This window comes from Oncorhynchus keta, unplaced genomic scaffold, assembly GCF_023373465.1.
Source record: "Oncorhynchus keta strain PuntledgeMale-10-30-2019 unplaced genomic scaffold, Oket_V2 Un_contig_2302_pilon_pilon, whole genome shotgun sequence".
In the NCBI taxonomy this organism is placed as follows: Eukaryota; Metazoa; Chordata; class Actinopteri; order Salmoniformes; family Salmonidae; genus Oncorhynchus; species Oncorhynchus keta.
The window spans coordinates 69,222-82,500 of record NW_026283169.1 but is presented as its reverse complement, the minus strand read 5'-3'; the positions used below and the strand labels follow the sequence as shown (position 1 = coordinate 82,500).

General features: G+C 34.4%; 1 protein-coding gene across 1 annotated transcript in view; it reads left to right on the top strand.

Moving 5' to 3' along the window:
* LOC127921667 (CUB and sushi domain-containing protein 3-like) overlaps positions 1–13,279 on the top strand; it is a gene marked incomplete at its 5' end in the record, with an annotated part of 35,627 nt that overhangs the window by 2,420 nt on the left and 19,928 nt on the right. Inside the window, 2 exons of the mRNA XM_052505260.1 lie at positions 5,451–5,520; positions 12,741–12,857. Of these exons, the coding sequence (XP_052361220.1) occupies positions 5,451–5,520; positions 12,741–12,857 (187 nt within the window). The remainder of the gene's footprint in view (positions 1–5,450; positions 5,521–12,740; positions 12,858–13,279) is intronic.

Here is a 13,279-nt window from a genome sequence, read left to right as displayed (position 1 = left end):
GACAAACACACACACACACACACACACACACACACACACACACACACACACACACACACACACACACACACACACACACACACACACACACACACACACACACACACACACACACACACACACACACCACCCGCACTTGATCTGTGTTGTTCAGATACTCGGGTTCTAACTAACCCTCATGAAACTCACTCAGAGTAGATAAGATTATTAATATTATGACCAGTTACTGTAATTAATATGATTAATATTATGACCAGTTACTGTAATTAATATAATTAATATTATGACCAGTTACTGCAATTAATATAATTAATATTATGACCAGTTACTGCAATTAATATAATTAATATTATGACCAGTTACTGTAATTAATATAATTAATATTATGACCAGTTACTGTAATTAATATTATGACCAATTACTGTAATTAATATAATTAATACTATGACTCGTTAATATTATGAATATTATGACCAGTTACTATAATTAATATCATTAATATTTTGACAAGTTACTATAATACATATTATTAATATTATGACCAGTTACGGTAATTAATATAATTAATATTAAGACCAATTGCTATTATTAATATAAATAATATTATGACTAGTTACTATAATTAATATCATTCATATTATGACCAGTTACTATAATTAATATTATGACCAGTTACTGTAATTAATATCATTCATTTTTTTTATGACCAGTTAAACACCTCAGCAGGAGATCCTTCACCTCTGGCACAAACAACATCAAACATCTGGTTGTGTCCAACATCTATATACTGGTTGTGTCCAACATCTATATACTGGTTGTGTCCAACATCTACATACTGGTTGTGTCCAACATCTACATACTGGTTGTGTCCAACATCTACATACTGGTTGTGTCCAACATCTACCTACTGGTTGTGTCCAACATCTACATACTGGTTGTGTCCAACATCTACATACTGGTTGTGTCCAACATCTACATACTGGTTGTGTCCAACATCTATATACTGGTTGTGTCCAACATCTATATACTGGTTGTGTCCAACAGCCACATACTGGTTGTGTCCAACATCTACATACTGGTTGTGTCCAACATCTACATACTGGTTGTGTCCAACATCTACATACTGGTTGTGTCCAACATCTATATACTGGTTGTGTCCAACATCTATATACTGGTTGTGTCCAACATCTACATACTGGTTGTGTCCAACAGCCACATACTGGTTGTGTCCAACAGCCACATACTGGTTGTGTCCAACATCTACATTTACATACTGGTTGTGTCCAACATCTATAAAGTGGTTGTGTCCAACAGCCACATACTGGTTGTGTCCAACATCTACATACTGGTTGTGTCCAACATCTACATACTGGTTGTGTCCAACATCTACATACTGGTTGTGTCCAATATCCACATACAGGTTGTGTCCAACATCTACATACTGGTTGTGTCCAACATCTATATACTGGTTGTGTCCAACATCCACATACTGGTTGTGTCCAACATCTATATACTGGTTGTGTCCAGCATCTACATACTGGTTGTGTCCATCAGCCACATACTGGTTGTGTCCAGCATCTACATACTGGTTGTGTCCATCAGCCACATTCTGGTTGTGTCCAGCATCTACATACTGGTTGTGTCCAACATCCACATACTGGTTGTGTCCAATATCCACATACTGGTTGTGTCCAACATTCACATACTTGACCTTTTATTCTACAGTAGAGACCTTGAGGATAAAGATGAGGAAGGCAATTCCAACAAAACCACGTGCCAAAATAATGTGAAAAAACCCTTTTTGACATTTTTCTCTCCCTTTTGTTTTCATGGCCTTTGTTTGATATGAATCAGACATGTTTCTCTCCTAGTTGTTTTCATGGCCTTTGTTTGATATGAATCAGCATTTTCAAAGGTTTCTGTGGTATTCTGTTATATTTGTTTGTTTCCTACAGGGCATCCCAAATGGCACCCTATTCCCTATACAGAGCCATAGGGCCTGGTCTAAAGTAGTGCACTACATAGGGAATAGGGTGACATAGTGCCTGGTCTAAAGTAGTGCACTACATAGGGAGTAGGGTGCCATTTGGGATGCATTTAATGTGCTATAGCCACATCCTACAGTGCTGAATAGATGTGTTTGTTTGCAGGGTAATGTATACATTTCCATTGTCTATTGCAGGGTAATGTATACATTTCCATTGTCTCTTGCAGGGTAATGTATACATTTCCATTGTCTCGTGCAGGGTAATGTATGCATTTCCATTGTCTCTTGCAGGGTAATGTATACATTTCCATTGTCTCTTGCAGGGTAATGTATACATTTCCATTGTCTCGTGCAGGGTAATGTATACATTTCCATTGTCTCTTGCAGGGTAATGTATACATTTCCATTGTCTCTTGCAGGGTAATGTATACATTTCCATTGTCTCGTGCAGGGTAATGTATACATTTCCATTGTCTCTTGCAGGGTAATGTATACATTTCCATTGTCTCTTGCTGGGTAATGTATATATTTCCATTGTCTCTTGCAGGGTAATGTATACATTTCCATTGTCTCGTGCAGGGTAATGTATACATTTCCATTGTCTCTTGCAGGGTAATGTATACATTTCCATTGTCTCTTGCAGGGTAATGTATACATCCCCATTGTCTCTTGCAGGGTAATGTATACATTTCCATTGTCTCTTGCAGGGTAATGTATACATTTCCATTGTCTCTTGCAGGGTAATGTATACATTTCCATTGTCTCGTGCAGGGTAATGTATACATTTCCATTGTCTCTTGCAGGGTAATGTATACATTTCCATTGTCTCTTGCAGGGTAATGTATACATGTCCATTGTCTCTTGCAGGGTAATGTATACATTTCCATTGTCTCTTGCAGGGTAATGTATACATTTCCATTGTCTCGTGCAGGGTAATGTATACATTTCCATTGTCTCATGCAGGGTAATGTATACATTTCCATTGTCTCTTGCAGGGTAATGTATACATTTCCATTGTCTCGTGCAGGGTAATGTATACATTTCCATTGTCTCATGCAGGGTAATGTATACATTTCCATTGTCTCTTGCAGGGTAATGTATATATTAATATTGTCTCTTGCAGGGTAATGTATACATTTCCATTGTCTCTTGCAGGGTAATGTATACATTAATATTGTCTCTTGCAGGGTAATGTATACATTAATATTGTCTCTTGCAGGGTAATGTATACATTAATATTTTCTCGTGCAGGGTAATGTATACAGTTGAAGTCGGAGGTTTACATACACTTAGGTCAGAGTCATTAAAACTAATTTTTCAACCACTCCACAAATTTCGTTTAGGTCGGTTAGGACATCTACTTTGTGCAAGACACAAGTTATTTTTCCAACAATTGTTTACAGACAGATTATTTCATTTATAATTCACTGTAATCACAATTCCAGTGGGTCAGAAGTTGACATACACTAAGTTGACTAAGTTGTCTTTAAACAGCTCGGAAAATTCCAGAAAATTATGTCTGGGCTTTAGAAGTTTCTGATAGGCTAATTTACATAATTTGAGTCAATTGGAGGTGTACCTGTGGATGTATTTCAAAGCCTACCTTCAAACTCAGTGCCTCTTTGCTTGACATCATTGGAAAATCTAAAGAAATCATCCAAGACCTCCAAACATTGTTGACCTCCACACGTCTGATTCATCATTGGGAGCAATTTACAAACGCCTGAAGGTACCACTTTCATCTGTACAAACAATAGTACGCAAGTATAAACACCATGGGACCACGCAGCCGTCATACCGCTCAGGAAGGAGATGTGTTCTGTCTCCTAGAGATGAACGTACTGGTGCAAAAAGTGCAAATCAATACCAGGACAACAGCAAAGGACCTTGTGAAGATGCTGGAGGAAACAGGTACAAAAGTATCTATCTTCACAGTAAAACGAGTCCTGTATCGACATAACCTGAAAGGCCACTCAGCAAGGAATAAGTCACTGCTCCAAAACCGCCATAAAAAAGACAGACTACGGTTTGCAACTGCACATGGGGACAAAGATTGTACTTTTTGAAGAAATGTCCTCTGGTCTGATAGAACTGTTTGGTCTTAATTACCATCTTTATGTTTGGAGGAAAAAGAGGGAGGCTTGCAAGCCAAAGAACACCATCCCAACCGTGAAGCACGGGGGTGGCAGCATCATGTTGTGGGGGTGCTTTGCTGCAGGAGGGACTGGTGCACTTCACAAAATAGATATTGTGACGAGGAAGGAAAATGATGTGGATATATTGAAGCAACATCTCAAGACATCAGTCAGGAAGTTAAAGCTTGGTCGCAAATGGGTCTTCCAAATGGACAATGATCCCAAGCATACTTCCAAAGTTGTGTCAAAATGCCTTAAGGACAACAAAGTCAATGTATTGGAGTGGTCATCACAAACCCCTGACCTCAATCTTATAGAAAATTTGTGGGCAGAACTGAAAAAGTGTGTGCGAGCAAGGAGGCCTACAAACCACTTTCAGTTACACCAGCTCTGTCAGGAGGAATGAGCCAAAATTCACCAACTTATTGTGGGAAGCTTGTGGAAGGCTACCCGAAACGTTTGACCCAAGTTAAACAATTTAAAGGCAACGCTACCAAATACTAACTGAGTGTATGTAAACCTCTGACCCACTGGGAATGTGATGCTTAAATAAATAATTATCTCTACTATTATTCAAATAAAGTGGTGATCCTAACTGACCTGAAACAGGGAATTTTACTCGGATTCAATGTCAGGAATTGTGAAAAACCGAGTTTAAATGTATTTGGCTAAGGTGTATGTAAACTTCCGACTTTAACTGTACATTTATATTTTCTCTTGCAGGGTAATGTATACATTAATATTTTCTCATGCAGGGTAATGTGTACATTAATATTTTATCTTGCAGGGTAATGTATACATTAATATTTTATCTTGCAGGGTAATGTATACATTAATATTTTCTTGTGCATGGTAATGTATACATTAATATTTTATCTTGCAGGGTAATGTATACATTAATATTTTATCTTGCAGGGTAATGAATACATTAATATTTTATCTTGCAGGGTAATGTATACATTAATATTTTATCTTGCAGGGTAATGTATACATTAATATTTTATCTTGCGGGGTAATGTATACATGTATATTTTATCTTGCAGGGTAATGTATACATTAATATTTTATCTTGCAGGGTAATGTATACATGTATATTTTCTCATGCAGGGTAATGTATACATTAATATGTTATCTTGCAGGGTAATGTATACATTTATATTTTCTCGTGCAGGGTAATGTATACATTAATATGTTATCTTGCAGGGTAATGTATAAATTTATATTTTCTCGTGCAGGGTAATGTATACATTTTCTTTTCTCTTGCAGGGTAATGAATACATTGTCTTTTCTCTTGCAGGGTAATGAATACATTTTCTTTTCTCTTGCAGGGTAATGAATACATAACGTGTATGCCAGGGCCCGTCAGACGATGGAATTACCCCGTACCTCTGTGTTTAGGTAATGTCATCATTCTGTATATGTCATCTTTATTATGGTAATGTTTACATGTTTACAGTATAGAAGTTCATAGTGTTCTGGGATGAGATTAACCATCCATATCTACCATCACACCTGTATGAACCATCGCAGACATTTCTGCTATCACTATGACTACGGTACCTCATTACAATATCAATTCAGAGGAATGAAACATTTTACGTTTTGGATGTCACTGTATCTATATCCACGGCAACCAATCAGTCAGAATGTATCTATATCCACGGCAACCAATCAGCCAGAATTTATCCATATCCACTGCAACCAATCAGTCAGAATGTATCTATATCCACGGCAACCAATCAGTCAGAATGTATCCATATCCACGGCAACCAATCAGTCAGAATGTATCTATATCCACGGCAACCAATCAGTCAGAATGTATCCATATCCACGGCAACCAATCAGCCAGAAGTTATGGTAGGATGACTTCTAGGATTGGAGAGCAGTCCTCTCTGCTATACTGCTGATTGGTAGGATGACTTCTAGGATTGGAGAGCAGTCCTCTCTGCTATACTGCTGATTGGTAGGATGACTTCTAGGATTGGAGAGCAGTCCTCTCTGCTATACTGCTGATTGGTAGGATGACTTCTAGGATTGGAGAGCAGTCCTCTCTGCTATACTGCTGATTGGTAGGATGACTTCTAGGATTGGAGAGCAGTCCTCTCTGCTATACTGCTGATTGGTAGGATGACTTCTAGGATTGGAGAGCAGTCCTCTCTGCTATACTGCTGATTGGTAGGATGACTTCTAGGATTGAGAGCAGTCCTCTCTGCTATACTGCTGATTGGTAGGATGACTTCTAGGATTGGAGAGCAGTCCTCTCTGCTATACTGCTGATTGGTAGGATGACTTCTAGGATTGGAGAGCAATCCTCTCTGCTATACTGCTGATTGGTAGGATGACTTCTAGGATTGGAGAGCAGTCCTCTCTGCTATACTGCTGATTGGTAGGATGACTTCTAGGATTGGAGAGCAGTCCTCTCTGCTATACTGCTGATTGGTAGGATGACTTCTAGGATTGGAGAGCAGTCCTATGCTATACTGCTGATTGGTAGGATGACTTCTAGGATTGGAGAGCAGTCCTCTCTGCTATACTGCTGATTGGTAGGATGACTTCTAGGATTGGAGAGCAGTCCTCTCTGCTATACTGCTGATTGGTAGGATGACTTCTAGGATTGGAGAGCAGTCCTCTCTGCTATACTGCTGATTGGTAGGATGACTTCTAGGATTGGAGAGCAGTCCTCTCTGCTATACTGCTGATTGGTAGGATGACTTCTAGGATTGGAGAGCAGTCCTCTCTGCTATACTGCTGATTGGTAGGATGACTTCTAGGATTGGAGAGCAGTCCTCTCTGCTATACTGCTGATTGGTAGGATGACTTCTAGGATTGGAGAGCAGTCCTCTCTGCTATACTGCTGATTGGTAGGATGACTTCTAGGATTGGAGAGCAGTCCTCTCTGCTATACTGCTGATTGGTAGGATGACTTCTAGGATTGGAGAGCAGTCCTCTCTGCTATACTGCTGATTGGTAGGATGACTTCTAGGATTATCCATATCCACGGCAACAAATATGTTGTTCTTCCCCTGAACAGGCAGTTAACCCACTGTTCCTAGACCAGTTAACCCACTGTTCCTAGACCAGTTAACCCAATGTTCCCAGGCCGTCATTGAAAATAAGAATGTGTTCTTAACTGACTTGCCTGGTTAAATAAAGGTAAAAGAAAAAAAAAAAAAAAAAAATAGTATATCTGAAGAATACGTAGGAGAGAATAGTATATATATATATATATATATAGTATATCTGAAGAATACGTAGGAGAGAATAGTATATATATATATATAGTATATCTGAAGAATACGTAGGAGAGAATAGTATATATATATATATAGTATATCTGAAGAATACGTAGGAGAGAATAGTATATATATATATATATATAGTATATCTGAAGAATACGTAGGAGAGAATAGTATATATATATATATATATATATATATATATATATATATATATAGTATATCTGAAGAATACGTAGGAGAGAATAGTATATATATATATATAGTATATCTGAAGAATACGTAGGAGAGAATAGTATATATATATATATATATATATATAGTATATCTGAAGAATACGTAGGAGAGAATAGTATATATATATATATATATAGTATATCTGAAGAATACGTAGGAGAGAATAGTATATATATATATAGATATAGTATATCTGAAGAATACGTAGGAGAGAATAGTATATATATATATATAGTATATCTGAAGAATACGTAGGAGAGAATAGTATATATATATATATATAGTATATCTGAAGAATACGTAGGAGAGAATAGTATATATATATATAGTATATCTGAAGAATACGTAGGAGAGAATAGTATATATATATATATATAGTATATCTAAAGAATACGTAGGAGAGAATAGTATATACATATATATATAGTATATCTGAAGAATACGTAGGAGAGAATAGTATATATATATATATATAGTATATCTGAAGAATACGTAGGAGAGAATAGTATATATATATATATATATAGTATATCTGAAGAATACGTAGGAGAGAATAGTATATATATATATATAGTATATCTGAAGAATACGTAGGAGAGAATAGTATATATATATATATATAGTATATCTGAAGAATACGTAGGAGAGAATAGTAAATATATATATATATATAGTATATCTAAAGAATACGTAGGAGAGAATAGTATATATATATATAGTATATCTGAAGAATACGTAGGGGAGAATAGTATATATATATAGTATATCTGAAGAATACGTAGGAGAGAATAGTATATATATATATATATATAGTATATCTAAAGAATACGTAGGAGAGAATAGTATATATATATATAGTATATCTGAAGAATACGTAGGAGAGAATAGTATATATATATATAGTATATCTGAAGAATACGTAGGAGAGAATAGTATATATATATATATATAGTATATCTGAAGAATACGTAGGAGAGAATAGTATATATATATATAGTATATCTGAAGAATACGTAGGAGAGAATAGTATATATATATATATATATAGTATATCTGAAGAATACGTAGGAGAGAATAGTATATATATATATATATATATATAGTATATCTGAAGAATACGTAGGAGAGAATAGTATATATATATATATATATAGTATATCTGAAGAATACGTAGGAGAGAATAGTATATATATATATAGTATATCTGAAGAATACGTAGGAGAGAATAGTATATATATATATATATAGTATATCTAAAGAATACGTAGGAGAGAATAGTATATATATATATATATATAGTATATCTGAAGAATACGTAGGAGAGAATAGTATATATATATATAGTATATCTGAAGAATACGTAGGAGAGAATAGTATATATATATATAGTATATCTGAAGAATACGTAGGAGAGAATAGTATATATATATATATATATATAGTATATCTAAAGAATACGTAGGAGAGAATAGTATATATATATATATATAGTATATCTGAAGAATACGTAGGAGAGAATAGTATATATATATATATAGTATATCTGAAGAATACGTAGGAGAGAATAGTATATATATATATAGTATATCTGAAGAATACGTAGGAGAGAATAGTATATATATATATATATAGTATATCTGAAGAATACGTAGGAGAGAATAGTATATATATATATAGTATATCTGAAGAATACGTAGGAGAGAATAGTATATATATATATAGTATATCTGAAGAATACGTAGGAGAGAATAGTATATATATATAGTATATCTGAAGAATACGTAGGAGAGAATAGTATATACATATATATATAGTATATCTGAAGAATACGTAGGAGAGAATAGTATATATATATATATATAGTATATCTGAAGAATACGTAGGAGAGAATAGTATATATATATAGTATATCTGAAGAATACGTAGGAGAGAATAGTATATACATATATATATAGTATATCTGAAGAATACGTAGGAGAGAATAGTATATATATATATATATAGTATATCTGAAGAATACGTAGGAGAGAATAGTATATATATATATATATATAGTATATCTGAAGAATACGTAGGAGAGAATAGTATATATATATATATAGTATATCTGAAGAATACGTAGGAGAGAATAGTATATATATATATATAGTATATCTGAAGAATACGTAGGAGAGAATAGTATATATATATATATATAGTATATCTGAAGAATACGTAGGAGAGAATAGTAAATATATATATATATATAGTATATCTAAAGAATACGTAGGAGAGAATAGTATATATATATATAGTATATCTGAAGAATACGTAGGAGAGAATAGTATATATATATATAGTATATCTGAAGAATACGTAGGAGAGAATAGTATATATATATATATATATATATAGTATATCTAAAGAATACGTAGGAGAGAATAGTATATATATATATAGTATATCTGAAGAATACGTAGGAGAGAATAGTATATATATATATAGTATATCTGAAGAATACGTAGGAGAGAATAGTATATATATATATATATAGTATATCTGAAGAATACGTAGGAGAGAATAGTATATATATATATAGTATATCTGAAGAATACGTAGGAGAGAATAGTATATATATATATATAGTATATCTGAAGAATACGTAGGAGAGAATAGTATATATATATATATATATATATAGTATATCTGAAGAATACGTAGGAGAGAATAGTATATATATATATATATATAGTATATCTGAAGAATACGTAGGAGAGAATAGTATATATATATATAGTATATCTGAAGAATACGTAGGAGAGAATAGTATATATATATATATATAGTATATCTAAAGAATACGTAGGAGAGAATAGTAGTATATATATATATATATAGTATATCTGAAGAATACGTAGGAGAGAATAGTATATATATATATATAGTATATCTGAAGAATACGTAGGAGAGAATAGTATATATATATATATATATAGTATATCTAAAGAATACGTAGGAGAGAATAGTATATATATATATATATAGTATATCTGAAGAATACGTAGGAGAGAATAGTATATATATATATAGTATATCTGAAGAATACGTAGGAGAGAATAGTATATATATATATATAGTATATCTGAAGAATACGTAGGAGAGAATAGTATATATATATATATATAGTATATCTGAAGAATACGTAGGAGAGAATAGTATATATATATATAGTATATCTGAAGAATACGTAGGAGAGAATAGTATATATATATATATATATAGTATATCTGAAGAATACGTAGGAGAGAATAGTATATATATATATAGTATATCTGAAGAATACGTAGGAGAGAATAGTATATATATATATATAGTATATCTGAAGAATACGTAGGAGAGAATAGTATATATATATATATATATATATAGTATATCTGAAGAATACGTAGGAGAGAATAGTATATATATATATATATATAGTATATCTGAAGAATACGTAGGAGAGAATAGTATATATATATATAGTATATCTGAAGAATACGTAGGAGAGAATAGTATATATATATATATATAGTATATCTAAAGAATACGTAGGAGAGAATAGTATATATATATATATATATAGTATATCTGAAGAATACGTAGGAGAGAATAGTATATATATATATAGTATATCTGAAGAATACGTAGGAGAGAATAGTATATATATATATATATATAGTATATCTAAAGAATACGTAGGAGAGAATAGTATATATATATATATATAGTATATCTGAAGAATACGTAGGAGAGAATAGTATATATATATATAGTATATCTGAAGAATACGTAGGAGAGAATAGTATATATATATATATAGTATATCTGAAGAATACGTAGGAGAGAATAGTATATATATATATATAGTATATCTGAAGAATACGTAGGAGAGAATAGTATATATATATATAGTATATCTGAAGAATACGTAGGAGAGAATAGTATATATATATATATATATAGTATATCTGAAGAATACGTAGGAGAGAATAGTATATATATATATAGTATATCTGAAGAATACGTAGGAGAGAATAGTATATATATATAGTATATCTGAAGAATACGTAGGAGAGAATAGTATATATATATAGTATATCTGAAGAATACGTAGGAGAGAATAGTATATATATATACATACAGCTGTACGTCAAAAATAGACGGTCATCAATAATACGTCGAATTTACAGGGAAACAATGAGATCTTGTTATTGATAAACTGTATATAAAACACACACACACACACACACACACACACACACACACACACACACACACACACACACACACACACACACGCCCGCACACACACACACACACACACACACACACACACACACACACACACACACACACACGCCTGGGCACGCACACACACACACACACACACACACACACACACACACACACACACACACACACACAATGACTCACACACGCACACACATACACGCCTGGGCACACACACACACACACACACACACACACACACACGCCTGGGCACGCACACACACACACACACACACACACACACACACACACACACACACACACACACACACACACACACACAATGACTCACACACGCACACACATACACGCCTGGGCACGCACACACACACACACACACACACACACACACACACACACACACACACACACACACACACACACACACACACACGCCTGGGCACGAACACACACACACACACACACACACACACACAATGACACACACACGCACACACACACACGATGACTCACACACACAATGACACACACAGACACACACACACGCACGCCTGGGCGTGCACACACACACACACACACACACACACACACACACACACACACACACACACACACACACACACACACACACACACACACACACACACAATGACACACACACACACACGCCTGGGCGCACACACACACACACACACACACACACACACACACACACACACACACACACACACACACACACACACACACAATGACTCACACACACAATGACACACACACCCACACACACTGACACAAACACACACACCTCTTCTCTCTCGCTCCCTCTTTCTCTCCCCCTCTCTGAGCAACATGTCTTCTCCTTGATGTTTACAGCTCAGTGCGGAGGCTCTATGACAGACTTCAGTGGTGTGATCCTGAGTCCAGGCTTCCCAGGGAATTACCTCAGCAGTCTGGACTGTAGCTGGAGTGTACAGCTCCCCGTAGGCTTCGGTCTGTCTTCTCTACTGTTGCTGCTGTTGTTTTCTTTGTCCTTCACTATCACAGAAATAAAACACTTTTCATGTTAGAGGATAACAATGTTGTTTCTGTTGTTGTAAGAGTAAAGGGTAAACAGTTTAAAGAAATGCATCCCCGGACTGTATTTATATTAGACCAAGGAATACTGCATTTTTATTACATCTACCCCCCTTCGCCCTCTTCGCTCTCTCTCTCTCTCTCTCTTTACCTCTCTCTCTCCCTCTCTCTCTCTCTCTCTCTCTCTCTCTCTCTCTCTCTCCCCCTCTCTATTTTTCTATCTATCTCTCTCCCTTTCTTTCTTTCTTTCTTTCTTTCTTTCTTTCTTTCTTTCTTTCTTTCTTTCTTTCTTTCTTTCTTTCTTTCTTTCTTTCTCTCTCTCTCTCTCTCTCTCTCTC